The sequence below is a fragment of the Tachyglossus aculeatus genome, chromosome 26 (assembly GCF_015852505.1).
Source record: "Tachyglossus aculeatus isolate mTacAcu1 chromosome 26, mTacAcu1.pri, whole genome shotgun sequence".
In the NCBI taxonomy this organism is placed as follows: Eukaryota; Metazoa; Chordata; class Mammalia; order Monotremata; family Tachyglossidae; genus Tachyglossus; species Tachyglossus aculeatus.
Window position 1 is genome coordinate 15749044 of NC_052091.1, and position 18228 is coordinate 15767271.

The 18228-nt window shown below is 48.1% G+C and overlaps 1 protein-coding gene across 1 annotated transcript in view; it reads left to right on the plus strand.

Moving 5' to 3' along the window:
• The first annotated feature begins 364 nt into the window (after window positions 1-364).
• EDC3 (enhancer of mRNA decapping 3) overlaps window positions 365-18228 on the plus strand; it is a 39672-nt gene continuing 21808 nt past the window's right edge. The window contains exons 1-4 of the mRNA XM_038767162.1: window positions 365-413; window positions 499-684; window positions 1977-2293; window positions 14808-15143. Coding sequence (XP_038623090.1) covers window positions 521-684; window positions 1977-2293; window positions 14808-15143 — 817 coding nt within the window. The 5' untranslated portion in view covers window positions 365-413; window positions 499-520. The remainder of the gene's footprint in view (window positions 414-498; window positions 685-1976; window positions 2294-14807; window positions 15144-18228) is intronic.

Here is an 18228-nt window from a genome sequence, read left to right on the forward strand (position 1 = left end):
GTAGCTATAACTCTCTCTATAACTCCCCCCCTCCTCCCCCCATCCCCCCCACCTTACCTTCTTCCCCTCCCCACAGCACCTGTATATATATATATATATATACATATTTATTACTCTATTTTACTTGTACATATTTATTCTATTTATTTTATTTTGTGAATATATTTCGTTTTGTTGTCTGTCTCCCCCTTCTAGACTGTGAGCCCGCTGTTGGGTAGGGGCCGTCTCTATATGTTGCCAACTTGTACTTCCCAAGCGCTTAGTACAGTGCTCTGCACACAGTAAGCACTCAAATACGATTGATTGAATGAATGACTGTATAATGTGATATAACCCTGGGGCATTCTGCTTCTCTCCAGGAACCAGTTCTTTCTGTTTGGGATTCATGGATTCAGCTTCTTCCCTCAGAGGAGGTAAATCCTCATTTGGGAGTCAGTGCCCGATAAATTCATCCCCGTATATGCCCTAACCACTACTGCTGTGTTCCTTCTCCCTCCAGGGTCTCAGATCAATCGGAAATATGGCTGCAGATTGGCTGGGTAGCATCGTGTCCATAAACTGCGGGGACAGCTTGGGGGTTTATCAAGGAAAAGTGTCAGCCGTGGATCAGGTCAGCCAGACCATCTCCCTGACCCGACCGTTCCACAATGGAGTGAAGTGCCTTGTGCCAGAGGTAACCTTCAGGTAAGTCCCCCCGGCCTCCGTTCACCAGTGTGGCAGGTGGTTTGAACTGGGAAATTCCATCAGTCAGTCGCTGGTATTTATCGCAAAGCCCAGGACCAAGCGCTTGGGAGAGATGCCCCATCCCTGCCCCCAAGGATCTTATAGTCTGGTTTGGGTTGGGGGGTGTCAGACATTTGCAGGGGTGAGCTCAAGGCGATACCTCACTGCTTAAAATTCCCTTGGGCGGGAGGAGCCTTTCTTTGGAGGGTGGTGTGTTGTCTTATTTTCCAAGGGCAAGGGTTTTATCTCCTCTCCATCCCTGAAAGAAAGCTGGCAAGTGCGGTTCTTAATTGGGACCTCGCGTGTTAATTGACTCCCAGTGAAGTGATCCAAACTCTGTGATCTTTGGCAGGGCGGTTTTTTTGCCTCATCGCTTTGGAGCATGCAGATGGAACACAGTAGCTTATTATTTAACTCATAGTTTCCAAAACAATTTTTTTTTGTTTGTTTCTCTTAAGACTTTAGGTGGGGTTTTTTTTTTTTTGCCTCAAGTCTGTAGTATCAAGTGCCCATTTTTTTGTTTCCCAGAAATCCTCTTATTCCTATAACATAGTTCCTGCTTGCCCTTCTAGACCGTGAGCCCGTTGTTGGGTAGGGACCGTCTCTGTTGCCAATTTGTACTTCCTAAGCGTTTAGTACAGTGCTCTGCACACAGTAGGCGCTCAATAAATACCACTGAATGAATATGTCTGTAGTTTTTTGCTCCTGCCTGCCCTGAGACACCCAGGAAAAGCTGGTAGCAAACCCCAACAATTATCACCTGCTCCAAGGAATCTAGATTTGGTACAAAGGACTGTTCCTTTGTCCTCGCTGGCCCTATTAACCTCACGTGACTAAAAAGATCCTAATTATAGCAAAAATGTTCTGTCCGCAGACTATTCTTACCAGCAGTCTTCCTTAAGCAACCTTTTCTTAGTAAGCGATCTTTCCCCCTTTCCCCACCTCGTGCTCATGTTTTTGAAAAGATCAGAGCCAGGGCAGAGTGTGCCAAAGGATTTTTACTCGGTTCTCTTTTTGGAAACTTTGGTTCGATAGCATCAGAAGGCGAGTAGGTGTTTTGGGCTCCAGCCTGAGATTGCGATGAGTCTGAAAACTTCCTAGGGATGAAGGAAAGCGCCACGAAGATGACCACAGGTGGCAGATGCCAGTTTTTGTGATCGATCACCGCTCCCTCAGCACGCTAACTTCCGTTTAAGAGGTGTGATCGATGTACTGATTATTTTTTTCGCGGTGGGGGACTTCTGCCGTTTCAGGGCAGGCGACATTACGGAGTTGAAGATTCTGGAGATTCCAGGACTCGGGGACAGCCAGCAGTGTGGGGACTTGCAGCAGATCGAATTAGGCATCCCCGGTGTTGGCTACCCAGTGGGCACCGATCAGAACGGGACAGGCAAGATGCTAAGGAAAGCGCCTCCCAGCAGCGCTCCCCAGAACATCCCCAGGAGGACCGACTTGAAGAACCAAGAGGTTGCCATTTCCCCCCAGCAGCAACAGTTCTCCAAAAGCTACGTAGACAGGCACATGGAGTCTTTGAGTCAGGCCAAAAGTTTCCGTCGGAGGCACAATTCCTGTGAGTAGCATGTTGGTGTTTCTCCCTAACTTCCACGTTCCCGGATTGTAACTCCTCATCCATTTTGGCCCTTCAATCCCTTTACTGTGGCCATGAAAAGGAAGCTAGTAAGACTTCACTTAAAAGCCTCCGTGGCTGTGACGTTTCATGTTTGCTATCACACCCGCCCCCTCGCAGATTTTTAAGAGAAGCAGCGTGCCATAGCGGGCCTGCGAATCAGAAGGACCTATTTTCTAATCCCGGCTCCACCACTTGTCTGCTGTGTGACCTTGGGCAAGTCTCTTAACGTTTCTGTGCCTCAGATTCGTCAGGTGCAAAATGGGGATTCAATACCTGTTGTCCCTCCTACTCAACAACGATAATAATAACGGTAGTGCGTGCTTACTTTGTGCTAGGCAGTGTACTCAGGGCTGGAGTGGATATGAGCAAATCAGGTTGGACATGGTGTCTGTCCTGTGTGGGGCTCGCAGTCCTCATTTTACAGATGAGACAACTGAGGCACAGAGATGTGACTTGTCCAGGGTCACTCAGCAGGCAAGTAGCAGAGCTGGGATTAGAACCCATGACCTTCTGGTTCCCAGGCCTGTGTTCTGTCTGCTACGCCATGTGGCTGGGAATCCCAGGTGGGACAGGGACTGTGTACCGTTTGATTAACTTGTATTACCCCAGCGCTTAGACCAGTGCTTGATACATTGTAAGGGTTCAACAAATTCCATTTTAAAAAAAGGGAAAAACAGAAGGTCACATGCCCTTGGTACCCCCCAATCCTTAAAGGAGTCTCGGAGTTCAAGATTTGCGTCTTGCTGTAAATCAAAAACCAGATGGAAAACAGTCATGAAGCTTCACCGTGCTTTTAATCTAACTGAAGCAGAGGATCCCAAAAACAGTATTTGCAGCTGTTCTCTTGGAGAGACACTTGTTGCTTTCGATAAAAGCATTGCTTTTCTCTGCCTGAGTTATAAAAAACTATTCTTTGGGTGGGAAGGAGCTAGAGGGGTGAAGTTAGCCTGATATGCTTTGATCTCCAATCCCATCCTGTGAAATGACAGTGTTTGCAGTGGTATGTTTTAGGCTGGTGCAAATGTAAGCGAATACAGAGTCATCTGGAAGCACCATTTCTCAGAGGAGAGCATCTATATGCTCTGGTGCACCCAAGTGAACACATGAGAAATCAGCTTTTTAAGTTTGTTTTTTATTTTTTTTTAAAGTTACTTCTGCTTCCTGAAACTAGGCATTAAAATTTTGGGGGGTCAGTTCAGTGACATCTGCTGCCGAGCTAGGAAAAATAATAAGGCTCAGGAAAACTAAAACCAACTTTTCTTAACAAACTACTTTTTAGCCCCCCTTGGGGCTATATTTGATGATGGTTGATGACCACAGAGCTGGGATTAGCAAATGAGGGAATTTGCCACCAATTTGCCACACTTACCAATTGCCCAGAGCAGAGAAGGAGTCTTTTCCCAGCTCGCTTAAGTTCTTTCCTTATCGCTTAGCTTCACTAGCTCTGCCCTATAACAGGGATTTGCCAAGAACGTTTTGTTGCAGTTACCTCCTTTTTTTCCTTAGTCTAATGATGACAAATGGGTTAAATTGGAAGTATGTAGGCAGATAAGAACTGGTTCTAACAGACACGAGCAGTCAAACTTTGATTTTGTTGGTCAAGCCAAAATACTCCAAACTGTGATGTAACTCTACCCAATAATTGAAGGTTGTCCAAAGTCAGGTGACCTATAAATAGTTTTTTTGAAAAATCTGTGGCCTTTATCTGTATGTTAGAAATCTTTGAAGTGAATTAATTGACTGTTTTGCCTGCAGGTCTTCCTAGCAACTTTCACCCTCTTTAATCTCTCGATGTCTGAACGTTCTCCATGATGATGATGATAATAATTATTATGGTATTTAAGCAAGTACTCTGTGCCAAGCACTGTAGTAAGCACTGGGGTGGATACAAGCAGTCAGGTTGGAAACAGTCCCTCTCCCACAAGGGAGCGTCTTAATCCCCATTTTTACAGATGAGGGAACAGAGGCACAGAGAAGACGTGATTTGCCAAAGGTCACACAGCAGACAAATGGTGGAGCTGGGATTAGAACCCAGGTCCTTCCGATTCCCAGGCCTGGGCTCTATCCATTAGGCCACACTGCTTCTCCCTAAGAGATAGTGACTCGCTAGCTCTAAGGCCTTTATGAAGCCTTCTCTGTCCAACATGAGGCCTCTGAACAGTTATCTCGGAGCTCTTCAAAGATGTGAGATTTTTTCAACAATGGTGCTCTTAAGGGACCTGTCTTTGTGAAGAAGGAGCTGGGTTCTAACCCCAGCTCCGCCATTTGTCTGCTCTGCGACCTTGGGCAGATCACTTAACTGCTCTGTCCCTCAGCTACCTCCTCTGTAAAATGGGGACATGGACTGTGTCCAACCTGATTAGCTGGTAGTTACCCCAGTGCTTAATACAGTGTCTGGTACATAGTAAGCACTTAATACCATAGTTTTTTTTTGAGGTGGAATGTGTCTTACAGTTACCTCTGCAAGTAGCTTCCAAGTTCTCCTTTGGGCAGATGGCACAGAGTTGGGTACCCACCAGTACTAGAAGATTCCTAGCTACTTTTCAAGAGCCCAGACGATCCCATTTTGTAGTCGGAAATAGTCTTACGGTTTAAGCCTCTGAGTTGAACTCTGCTGTCACCTGGATGCTGGGAACATCTCGAAAATTAGCCCAAGCCAAGCCAGCACCCAGCTAATTGTTTCTCGGCAACCGGCTGTCGCGACAGCTCGTGGTTTTCAGCTCGTGGTTGGTGTATGGAAAGGTGCAGGGGCCCCCTTCCTGCTTTTCTCCATTCAGGGACAGGTGAGGTTGCACTCTGGATAGCTCCAGATCTAAGTGTTCAGGAGGAGTGAGCGCCAAACTGTCTGCCATTTTGTGCCCTGTGTACATCTGGACCCAAAGTTAATCTGGGAAGTGCATTTGGTGAGAGGCTGCCGACAACAACACATTCCTTTGTCACCGCCTGGACTGCTGCTCGGCAATGAAACAAGTCCCGTCAGTTGCATCTCTTGTGAAATCAACTGCCAGGCTATTTCCTTTTTGGTGGACAAGTGGGCTGTGGAGTGGATCAGCCCCCAGTTATTTTTTTTTTTTTTCGTTGTTTTCCTTTTTCCCTGGAATGGTTTGTTTTTCTTCTCTCACTGGTAATGTCGATTTCCACTGTTGTCATTTTTTTAGCTGACTAGTGGAGGCTGTGAACCGCCAAACTCCATCTGGTCATGTGAGTTAGCCAATAGCATGAGGCTGTTGAGATTCTTAGATGCCTTAAAATAGATTTTCAGTCAGTGGTATTTATTGAGCTCGTACTATTTGCAGAACTGTACTGAGCGCATGGGAGGATACAATGAAACAGAATTAGCCCATTATTTTAGCCCGTAAAGGAGCAGTCAGTTTGGAGACCTCATCCAGGTTGGAAATACTTGAGAATCTGGGTGACGCCTCGGTTCGCCGGCACCGAATCTGGCAGGCACATTGGGTCCTAGCCAGAAAACGTCTCACTTTGCCTCTACTCGTGTTGCTCGATTTCAAGGCTAGGATTGAGCAGTCGAAAGAGGTAGAGAATTTGAAGGTCTCAGGTTACCCGGATTAACCGAGTCAGATCTCCCTTCCTCTCGGGTATCGTGGTGACGGAACTGAGGCCCGGCCGCCAAGAGATCGGGTTCTAGCACCTCGAACTCTAAACCAGCTGGGCCCCCGTCGGGGCCAGACGGCCACTCAGAGGGAACGCCTACCGTTGAATAAGACGAGCCTTGTCGGCACTTGAAAGATGAGAGTCCTGAGGTATTTCTGGGTGGAGGTGAGCGATCCCTTGGGATCGAACCTTAGCCCGTGCACGGTTCCTCCTCCCCTGGTGTGTGGAGGTGGTGAGTGATGAAGGAGATCAGTTGGGTGGCGTTCAGAGAGGCTGGAAAACAATGTTGGATGGCCCGCGACTGTGAGGATCTCCAGGGCCGGGTGGAGCAGGGAATAGTTAGGCTGGCTTTGGGCAGGAAGCCTCGGGGGTGGGTGGCTTTTCCTCTCCCTCCTCTCTCTCCCCGTCCCCCGTCTCTCCCCCCCAGTAAGGCGGGACCCCCAGCAGCGGGGCTCAAGGGGCCGGCTGATTGTAGGAGCTGGGGAGCCTCCAGAGGAATGTCCCGAGATGTTATCAGGCGTCTTCTCACGCAGGCTGTCACGGTTGGTAGGGTTAAAGCATTGCTGCTTGACCTTCAGTTGCCCTTTAGCGTGCTAAAGCTAGAGCCAGCGTTCCCCTTTACAATACTCGTGTGACAGAAACCAATAAACAACAAATGGCATCACGCGTTTCCCAACAATGGGTTACGTACAGCCCTGGCACCGGGACCCGTTGGCACCAGGCTTTGGCAGCAGAATCCCTGAGAGGTATGGCGCGGGAGGTCAGCCAGCCTGCGGAGACTTGATGCGTGCTTGGCCCTCGGACTTGGAAGGTAAAGAAATCGGGGAAGATTTGTTTACCTTTTCCAAAGGAGGCTCTTGTCTTGCCCCGTGGCCAGTGGCCAGTTTGATGCAAAGCCAGGGCACGGTCCCGCTTAATAAGCTAAGCACATGGAAGCAGTCCACCCTAGAAAAGAAAAGCCTGTATTTTTCTGCTTAATAATAGTATCAATAATAATTGTGGTATTTGTGAAGCGCTTACTGTGTGTCAAGCGGTGTTCTAAGCACCGGGATAGATACACGGTAATCAGGTTGGACACAGTCCCCGTCCCACCTGGGGCTCCCAGTCTTAATCGCCATTTTACAGATGGGGTAACAAGCACAGAGAAGTGAAGTGACTTGCCTGAGGTCACGCAGAAGACAAGTGGCAGAACTGGGATTAGAACCCACGTCCTCTGACTCCCAAGCCCTTGCTCTTCTGCTTTTGGCGAGGGAGAAGGAAAGAGGAAGATGTGAAAATATATATAAATATATATATATAAATATAGGAATATATAAATATAGGAAATATATATATATATATATATATTTTTTTTTAATTGTGCTGGTCTTCCTCTTGGGCTCTTTGTATTTTCTTCTGGCCTTCCCTGAGGACCTCTTATCACCAAATGGAGATAGCTGACCCTGGTGGTAGGAGGGTCTGGAGGTCCATGCTTAGTATACTACTAATAATACTGGTGCTTCTTAAGCACTTAAAATGCGCACAGCCCTGGGAAGATCACCAGCTCAGCAGTCCCCATCCCACACAGAGCTCAGTCAGAGGAAGGGAGGATGGGTGTTTTGTGCATTCATTCATTGTCGTATTTATTGAGTGCTTATTGTGTGCAGAGCACTGGACTAAGCGCTTGGGAAGTACAAGTTGACAACATATAGAGACGGTCCCTACCCAACAGCGGGCTCACAGTCTAGAAGGGGGAGACAGACAGCAAAACAAGTGAGGAAACTGAGGCCCAGAGAGGTTTAGTGACTTACCCACATAGATGGTTGAGGGCAGTGTTGGAAGTGTTGCCTGTCTACTTGTTTTGTTGTCTGTCTCCCCCTTCTAGGCTGTCAGCCCGTTGTTGGGTAGGAACTGTCGCCATATGTTGCCACATTGTTCTTTCCAAGCGCTTAGTACAGTGCTCTGCACACAGTAAGCACTCAATAAATATGATTAAATGATTGAACCAGAATCCCGGTCTGGCTCCTCCTCAGCTGTGTGACTTTGGGCAAGTCACTTTACTTCTCTGGGCCTCCGTTCCCTCATCTGTAAAATGGGGATGAAGATTGTGAGCCCCACGTGGGACAACCTGATCACCTTGTATCCCCCCAGTGCTTTGCACACAGTAAGTGCTTAACAAATGCCATTATTATTATTATCCCGGTCCCTTTCCATAAAGCCTCGGACAGGTGCTGAGCTCGAAGGCAATGGCCGTTGGCAGGATTTCCACCTGGGGCTAGCCTAGTAGCTCTTTGTTTCAGCTGGGCCTCAATCTCGAGGAACCACATGGTGATAAGTGCTTAGAACAGTGCTCGGCACATAATAAGCACTTAACAAATACCATCATCATCATTATTATTATTATTATCCTGGCTCAACCTAGGCTTCCGTAAATCTTTGGGGTTTGCACTTTTTTTTTAAACTGACTAGAATGTGGTTCTTTTCCCGACTTTTAATAAGCCTCTTGTGGCTGTTGGGAGCCCGTGGTTTGGTTAGAAGAAGCCACGGATCTCACTGTCAAGCAGCCAGTGCAGGCTCTTCCCTCTCCTCTCAGAGCGGGTCTCCCTGGGGTTTGGGAATTTTTATCAGGCCGTAAGTCTTTGAGTTTCCTTGGAGCACTTAGATGGAGTGTAGATGGACTGGTCACTCCGAGACAGAACGAAGGTGGCCGTCCCTCTGCTCTACAGTGTTTTCTTCTGGAACTCTTCTAGTTCTCCTTTGGAATCGCCCATGCCTAGAAGTTCATTCATTCCTTCAATCGTATTTATTGAGCGCTTACTGTGTGCAGAGCACTGTACTAAGTGCTTGGAAAGTACAATTGATCCCTGTATCTCTGTGTTCTTCTGGGTCTCCACCTAGTATTCTTGGGCAGCCCTCACTGATAATCTCCTGGTTTCAGCCCCCATTTTAATGTTGATGGCTTCCCAAATTGCCTCTCCCCCCCTTGCATTATCTTTCATCTACTCTCTCACAGACAACTCCTGAATATCTCATTGCCAATTCAAATTTAGGTGGTTGCATGCCTTATCTTTTCTCTAAAACCCTCTGCTCCCAGTCCCTCCTCTTGTTATCTTTGATAGGTTTCCTTTCCGGTTCCCAAACACGCAACCTCAGCATAACTGTGGATTTCTCTCCCTCGCCTATCTCATCTTCAGGCTAAAGTGCATTTTCATTCTTCACAGTCTTTGAACAACTGTCTTTTTTCCTTTCTTTCCCTCTTCAATCATCTGCTCTGCGGACTTTCTTTACTTCCAGTATCCCCTTCTCTCACCTACAGCCCTTTCCAAACGGTTTTTTATTGCCTTCGCTAATTGCCTCCCCACTAACTGCCTCCTTCAAGTTCACTTTTTGTTTTGGTTTTTGTTCTAGGCCACTAGAGTCTCCTACCTGGGCGGTCTCTCTCTTCCTGCCCAGACTTCCTTCACTCTTCCTAAGCTCACCGTCACTGTTCCTCTCCAGAGCCCGTATCACATTCTGAAATAGCATCAGGTCGGCCAGCCCGAGCCCCAGCTTACCAAGGATTTTCTGATGTGGGAGGATGTGTGGCCCCTGTAGATTTCTGGGCGGTGGTTGCAACGCCAGGCTTGGCCCCAGCTCGTCGGGGTGGGTTGATGGCAGGGACTGATCTGGCCCACCCAGTATCAGCAGGATTCAGTTCTGGGTTTGACCGGTTTGGGTCCCACAAGACCTAAGGACCAGTCTTTTTCTGGGTAAAATTATTTCCCAGGGCCTGAATGATTTAATCAGCAGTGAGCAAGTGAGAATTCTAGCAAAAGGGGCATTTTAGTGGGCCCACCGATACCCTCCTTCCAGCTACTGATGCTCCACGCCTACCACGTCATTGGGTTGATGTTAGAAAGTGTACAAAGGGCTAGTGAAACTGTGGATCGGGAAATTGGTTAGGAAGGGGACGGAGGCTGCCGAAAGTTTTTTAACTGATCTGTCGGGCTATATAATTGACCGCACCCCCCGTCCCTGAGCTCTTCTGTAACGAGGACTCCCTGGGCAGCCGTGTGGCATGAAAAGAGTATCCTGCTGACTATTTCCAGCTCTGTTTCCGCACCCACAATCTTCTAGTTGCTGAACCCAAGTCTTTGTGACCCATGGTGCCAATCCAGAGCTGACGTTATTAATAGGTGAAATGTTCCGTGGGCCTTAAAAAGCAGCCCCACACAGTGCAGTGTACAGATGTTCCCATCTCCATGATTTATAGGGAGGATTTCTAAGTTTCGACATTCCCTGCTATCCACTTTGTTGGCTTCAAGGCAAATCCTTCGATTCCATACGGGCTGTTGTTGGGAGACCTTTACAATCTGATGCCAATCGTGGGACTTCCCAGTTCAACCAGGAAGCATGCTTTGTAGACCCCCATGAGCCAAGAAGCAGCTTGGCTCAGTGGATAAAGCACAAGCCTGAAAATCAGAAGGATCTGGGTTCTAATCCCAGCCACTTGTCTGTTCTGGGCACATCCACCTTTCTTCAGCCCATCCTCGTCCGATGGAGGGCGGCGAGTTGGTACGCTCCCAGCTCAAAGCTACAGAGGAAGGGAGGTTTCCCAAGAATAGTGGGACGCTTCAGAAAATTTCCCTGAGCATGTAATTCCCCGTTATCTCTGTCACGGAATTGGCCCTTTGAAGTGACTCATAGTTTGCTTTATGGTTCCCGGCGTCAGCGATAACCAGGGTTTATTTGTCTCGATTTCTGAATTAATATTGATTTGGAATGATTTTTTTTAATAAGGGAAAATTGTTGGATAAGGAAGGAGAGGATGTAGATTTATAGCTCGAGGTCACTTTTTTATGGTACTTGTTAACTGCGTACTCTTTGCCACTGTACTAAACACCGGGATAGCTATAAATTAATCCCTTTGGACACAGCCCCAGCCCACATGGGGCTCTAGATTGGAGGATTTAATCAATCAATCAATCAGTTGTATTTATTGAGCGCTTACTGTGTGCAGAGCACTGTACTAAGCGCTTGGGAAGTACAAGTTGGTAACATATAGAGACAGTCCCTACCCAACAGTGGGCTCACAGTCTAAAAGTCAAAACCCCATTTGACTGGCGAGGTAACTGAGGCCCAGAGGAATGAAGTGACTTGCCCAAGACCACACAGCAGACAAGGGGCAGGGCTGGGATTAGAACTCAGGTCCTCTGACTCTCAGGCCTGTGCTCTTTTCACTAGGCCACGCGCCTTCTCTGTATTTGTCATTCTGTCACTTGCTGGTGACAGTCACAAAGATTAGCTGCTTAAAGATCCAAGTTTAAGTAGAGGATTTAGGCAGATAGCAAAAAGCAATCTCGTCGGCCTGGGAAAGCGGGACATTAAATTTTGGCCGCCGGAACCCCATGACTTACAGGCAGGTTGGTCAGGAAGTGTGGGGGCTCTTTAAACCGCAGCCCCGTCATTGCCAATGTCCATCTTGACAGGCTAGAAATGACTTCAATATTCTACTAGTCCCTGTGAGATTCCAGCAGCTGCTCTCCACCTAGAATGAAAAAATCAGTGTAGCCTCGGAGGGATCGGTGACTCTCAGCAGGTTGGATGTCTCTCCACTGGCCCGATGTTGTGGGTTGACTTGGGGAGAGGACGCTTTGGTGCGCCTTAAAAAAAGGTGTGACCGCATAGAGTGGCTCCGATGAGTGAATGAATAAGGAGATTTGCAGTGGACTTCCCCTTGGGAATGCAGAGAGCATGTTCAGCATCAAAGAGCTCGAGGGCGAAGTTCAACTTCAAGTGCGGTAGGAATATGAACCCTTGTAATCACTGCATCCACCAAGAGCTGCCATCCTGATGGCCGGTAGCGAGCGGGTCTTGAAATCCAGCCACGGTCCGGAGGCCGGAAACTCATGAGACGGTGGTGTTTTAGACATGCTCCTTTCTACCAACTCTGTTTTGTTGTACCTCCCCAAGTGCTTACTGCAGTGCTTTGCACACAGTAAGTGCTCAATAAATACCATCGATTGATAGGAACTGATAAGCTGAAAGTCCCAGGTGGGTGGGGATTCCTTGGGTTCTATCCCAGGCCAGTTGGCACGATGGCTAGAGTACTCTAGGCTAGACAAAGGTCTCCTTTTCCTGCGCATCCCAGGGCTCGACTCTCTCTAAGCACGGCAAATGGGTTGGCTGAGGGTTGAGCACTGAGACCTCCCAGGTGACTGCTTGGAGACGATAATAATAATAATTGTGATACTTGTCAAGCACTTACTATGGGCCAGGCACTCTGCTAAGCGCTGGGGTGGATACAAGTAAGTCGGATTGGACCCAGGTCGCTGTCCCACAGCGGGCTCACAGTCTTGATCCCCATCTTAGAGATGAGGTAATGAGGCACAGTGAAGTGACTCGCCCAAGGTCACCCAGCGGACAAGTGGCAGAGCTGGAAGTAGAACCCATGACCTTCTGACTCTCGAGGCTCTGCTCTATCCACTATGCCGTGCTGCTTCTCATTGAAAGTTGAGGTTGGGCAGAGCGAAGAGCGCCGAGTGGGTTTCACGAAAGCAGTGGGGCTGCAAGATTTGGCGGGGCAAATTCTGGAAAAGCAAGAGGCCTGGGCGAATCGCCACTTCCCAGCTGAGCGACCTTACAGAGAGAATGGCAGCTTCAGTAAGTCAATCACTGGTACTTACTGAGTGCTTAACTGCTAGCAGAGCACTGTACTAAGCGCTTGGGAGAGTACAATGTAACAAGAGTTAGTAGGGGTGCTTGGAATCGGTGGGGCAGGAGCAACTTCCGGCTCTTCCGCCAACTTGCTGATGGATCTGTGGGCTTTCTGGGTGCCATTCTTCCCTTCCCCGCCTCCCCCTCTAGACTGTAAGCTTCCTGTGGGCAGGGAACACGTGTACCAACTGTATTGTATTCTACTCTCCCAAGTGCTTAGTACAGAGTGCTCTTTTACTCAGCACTCAGATATCAGTGACCAGTCTTATACAGTGGATTCCCACTCACCTTCCTTGCTGGCGGGGTTCAGGGGAGGTGAGTAGGATCCGAGAGGATGGTTGGGATGAGGTGAGCGAAGCCCTCGGGTCCTGAGGATAATAATGACTCTGCCAGAGTGGTTTGAGTACCCACTAGGTAGGGATGGGGCCTTGTGTCCTCTCTTCTACTGTACATCCTCTCAATGTGCACTTTGCCTATCAGTGAATAAATGCTTCTGAGCGCTTTCCGCGAAGAGCACGTGGTCCTTCATGTATGAAGAGGAGGGGGTTGCGGCGATGCGGATGAGGCGTTGATGGTGAGACGGATGAGATCAGGTTACTGTGAGGTGATTGGGACAAGAAGGGGGAAGTGTGTGGGCCGGGTTGCAGGAAACCAGCAAGGTGAGATTGGAGTGGGCGAGCCGATCGAGCGCTTTAAAGCCTATGGTACGGAGTGTCTGTTTGAAACAGAGGCAGATGGAGGTTCTTGCTAGAGGAGAGCTGAATGAATTTTTAGAAGAATCTGAGTAGCAGGGTGAAGTGTGGAGTGGGGGGAGACAGGAGGCGGGGAAGGAAAAGCGCAGAGACCAGCACAATAGCAGTTTGGATGGAGAGGATTCATTCATTCAATCGTATTTATTGAGCGCTTACTGTGTGCAGAGCACTGTACTAAGCGCTTGGGAAGTACAACTCTCCTGATATCCATAATGGAGTTACACATCCAAATAGTGGAATGCCAGTCAACTAACATTTATTATCTACTATATACTTAGCACTGAGCTAGGCTCAATAGGTAAAACGATGCTAACCCTGCTTGCAGAGTTTGCGATCTAAAGGCAGAAGGGAAGGAGTATGTGCAGGACTTTGACATTTCCGAATACAGCTATCGACAGTTGTATTGCATTTACTCACATAATTGCCCCACCTGTTTTTGAGGAAGAAATAAGATTGATTTTTTTTTCTGCCACTTGCGATGCTGTGAGGGTAGATCCGTCAGGATTCGGGGACAGGTGGAACGTGTGGGTCGAATCGGAGAGATGAGTAAAGGCGAACTCCAGGATTAGTTAGGAGTTAGAACACGACTGGGGAGTGTTCATATGACAGCTCGAGCCGGGTTGGGCCCAGCCCTGCCCCATCACTGAAAAAACTGCCTCACGTTAGAGAACTGGGGGTATTTGGCACGTTGACAAGATGCCGAGGACAGGAGTAGGGAGCGTTCCTGATCTGTGTTGTTATCGTGGTATTTGTTCAGCGCTTACTATAGCCAGGCACTGTACTAAGCACTGGGGTGGATACAAGCAAATCGGGTTGGACACAGTCCCCGTCCCGCATGGGGCTCACAGTCTTACTTCCCATTTACAGATGAGGTAACTGAGGCCCAGAGAATTGAAGTGATTTGCCCAAGGTGTCACAGCAGTCAAATTGGAAGCAGCACGGCCTAGCGGAAACTAAAAGCCTGAAACGGGTTCTAATCCCGCCTCTGCCAGTTTCTTGCTGTGTGACCTTGGGCAAGTCACTTAACTTCTCTGGGCCTCAGTTCTCAATTGTAAAATGAGATTAAATACCTCTTCCCTCTCCTACTTAGTGTACCCCATTGCTGGGCAGGGACTCTGTCCGACCTAATTAACTGTACTTACCCCAGTGCTTAGAACAGTGTCTGATGCATAGTAAGCGCTTAACAAATATTTAAAAAAAATTGGTGGAGCAGCATTAGAACGCAGGTCTTCTGACTTCCAGATCGTGCTCTATCCACCAGGCCTCACAGCAGAATGGAGAAACGTTGGGGAAAAGAGGAAAGTTAAAAGTTGGCTGGCTTTTATACACATCTCATTAATTACCCGAGGATCAGGAAGCAAAGGTCAAAGGATGCCTGGTTTAATGGTCTCTTTTTCTCCCCCCTCCAACCCTAGGGTCATCCAGCAGCCGACACCCAAATCAGGCGACTCCAAAGAAGAGCGGCCTAAAGAACGGCCAGATGAAGAATAAAGACGACGAGTGTTTCGGGGATGATATCGAAGAGATCCCAGATACGGATTTTGACTTCGAAGGGAACCTGGCGCTCTTTGACAAAGCAGCCGTGTTTGAAGAGATTGACACGTACGAGAGGCGGAGCGGTACCCGCTCCCGGGGCACCCCGAACGAGAGGCCCGCCCGCTACCGCCATGACGAGAACATCCTGGAGGCTGAGCCCATTGTCTACCGGAGAATCGTCGTGCCCCAGAACTCGAACAAGGAATTTTGTACCGGTGAGCCCCGTCGGAGTCCCTCTCCCCTTCCGGAGCAGCTCTCTTCTCTTGGGAGGCAGTGAAGTATAGCGGAAAGAGCCCCAGATGAGTGCGGGGTGGGAGGGGTCCTAGTCCCGGCTCTATCCTTTACGTGCTTTGGGACCTTGGACAAGTCACTTCACTTTTTTCTGGCCTCTTTTTCTGCCTCTGTAAAATGGGGGTAAAATACCCGTTCTCCCTCTTTCAAATTATGAGCCCTGAGCGGAACAGGGATGCATCCAATACGATTATCTTGTTGCCCCCTGGGCCTGGCAGGTAATAAGCACTTAATAAATTCCATGGTTATCCTTCGTAAAAGTAGTAGTACTTACTGAGCATCCATTAGGTGCGGTACACTGAGGGCTTGGGAAGAGCAAAACTAAAAAGTGACACATTCCTTGCCCACAGGGAGCTTGCCCTTTAATCCGGGAGCCAGACAGAAAAAGATTCTTGAATGTACAGTTAAATAAACAAGTACACAAAAGAGCTGAAAGTGGTTACCAAATAAATATAATAATTGTGGTGCTTGTAAAGCGCTTACTGTGTGCTAGGCACTGTACTAAGTGCTGGGGTGGATACAAGCAAATGGAGTTGGACACAGTCCCTGTCCCCCGTGGGGCTCACGGCCTCAATCCCCATTATGCCAACGAGGGAACTGAGGCACAGAGAAGTGAAGTGACTTGCTTAGGGTCATACAGCAGACAAGTGGCAGAGCCGGGATTAGAACCCATGACCTTTTAAGTCCCAGGCCCGTGCTCTATTCACTACGCCATCCTGCTTCTCTAAGTATGTAGGTACTAGAGAGGGCTGACGGCTGTGTATGAATCATTCTCAAGAGAGGATTTGAAACAATGAAGAATTAATCGAAGGAGTGTTTTTTTTTTTTTAGTTCTTGCCACCTCCACAAGCTAGATTTTGCTCAGTAATATGAATTGTTTCTGGTATAGTTCTTTTTTCAGACCATCAGGTAGAACATTTGAGGAAGAATTGATTTCAGACCCGAGTTAATTGATTTCCTACCAAATCCTAACCTATACTCCCAAAAGAATTTGGTCTGATGCGGTTGTTATTTGGTTCAGTTTTCATCTAGCATCAACTTTGAGCTCTTCAGGAACTGACTAGCTGAGTCAGAGGACGTGGGTTCCAATCCCGGCTCTGCCACTTGTCTGCTGAGTGACCTTGGGCAAGTCACTTAACTTCTCTGTGCCTCAGCTACCTCCTCTGCAAAATGGGGATTAAGACTGTGAGCTCCATGTGAGACAGGGACTGTGTCCAACCTGATTATCTTTTATCTACCCCAATGCTTAGAAGGGTGCTTGGCATATAGTAAGCATTTAACAAGTACCATATTAGTATCATTATTATTACCCATTTGGGGGATTAAATATCCGCCTGGGATTTTTGCTTTGCTCCAACTCTGTCTTACTGCATGACTTTTGGCTGTATCCCTGAGGGAAATAAAGTAAACTCAGGTGTCCTGGAGATGATTACTCTCCCCACCTGCAGAGCCCTATTAAAAGCACATCTCCAAGAGGACTAAGACCTCATTTCCTCTTCTCCCACTCCCTCCCGCATCACCTTTGCACTTTGATTTTCACCTTTCATTCACCCCACAGCACTTATGTACATATCCATTATCCAGAGCTTATATTAATGTCTGTCTCCGCCTCTAGACTGTCAACTTCTTGTGGGCAGGAAGCAGGTCTACTAACTCAGTTTTATCATACTCTTCCAAGCACTTTGCATACAGTAAGTGCTTAATAAATGCGATTGATTCCTGGGGCGGGGGTGGCAGCAACTGTTGACTGAAAGCGTGTTAGTGTCCTTTTTTTTTTCTCCATGTTGATTCATGTAGTGGTATTTGAGTGCCTGCTGTGTGCAGAACACAGTATTTGTGTGTGTTAGTAGGTATGGTTCCTGCCCTCCAGAAGCTTACGTTCTTGTGGGAGAGACAGACTGAAAGATAACTGACAGGTAGGAGGAAGAATATGTACATGAGTTCTTAAATGTCAATCAGTGGTATTTATTGAGTGCTTACTGTGTGCAGAGCACTGTACTAAGCATGTGGGAGAGCACAATAGAGTTGGTAGACCCATTCCCTGCCCTCAAGGAGCTGAATGAGAGATGGTTGATTAATATAATTAAATTATGGATGCATACATAATTGCTGTGGAGCCGAGAGTGGAGTGAATATCAAGTGCTTAAAGGGTACAGATCCAAGTGACACGGAAGGGGGAGGGCATAGGGGAAATGAGGGCTTAGGGAAGGCCTTTTGGAGATATGATTTTTAATAAGGCTTTGAAGGTGGGGAGAGTGGCGGTCTGTTGTATGTGAAGTGGGAGGGGCTGGCGGGCCAGAGGGAGGATGTGGGGAAGGGGTCGACGATGGGATGGATAAGATGGAGGTATAATGAGTAGCTTTGGCGTTAGGGGAGTGGTGTGTGCGGGCTGCGGGAGGAGAGCAGTGAGGCAAGATGGGAGGAGGGGTGATTAAATGCTGTAAGGCCGATTGGAAGAAGTTTTTGTTGGATGCAGAGATGGATGAGCAACCGCTGGAGGTTCTTGAGGAGTTCAGTAGACTTGGACACGGTTTTGTAGAAAAATAAGCTGCACAGCGGAGTGTGTCGGAGTGGCGGCAGGGGGGTCAGCAAGGGGGCTGATACAGTAATCAAGGCGGGATAGGATAAGTGCTTGGATCGGCATGGTGGCGGTTCGGATGGAGACGAAAGGGTGGGTTTTAGCAGTGTTGCAAACACAGAACTGGCAGGATTTCCTGACACTGAATGAGAGTGGTGTCGAAGATAATGCCAAGAATATGCACTTGTGAGACAGGGAGGATGATGGTGCTGGCTGTCGTAACGGGAAAGGCCAGGGGAGGACAAAATTTGGATGGGAAGGTGAGGAGTTCCGTTTTGGACGCATTAAACTTGAGGTGTCGGCGGGACCCCTTGTAGGCACGTCCTGAAGGCTGGAGGAAGTGCAAAACTGCAGAGAAGGGGAGAGATGATGGGGTATGTCAGAGGTGAATTTTTGAATAACAGGAGGATGTGAGTTTACAGTCGCTCACA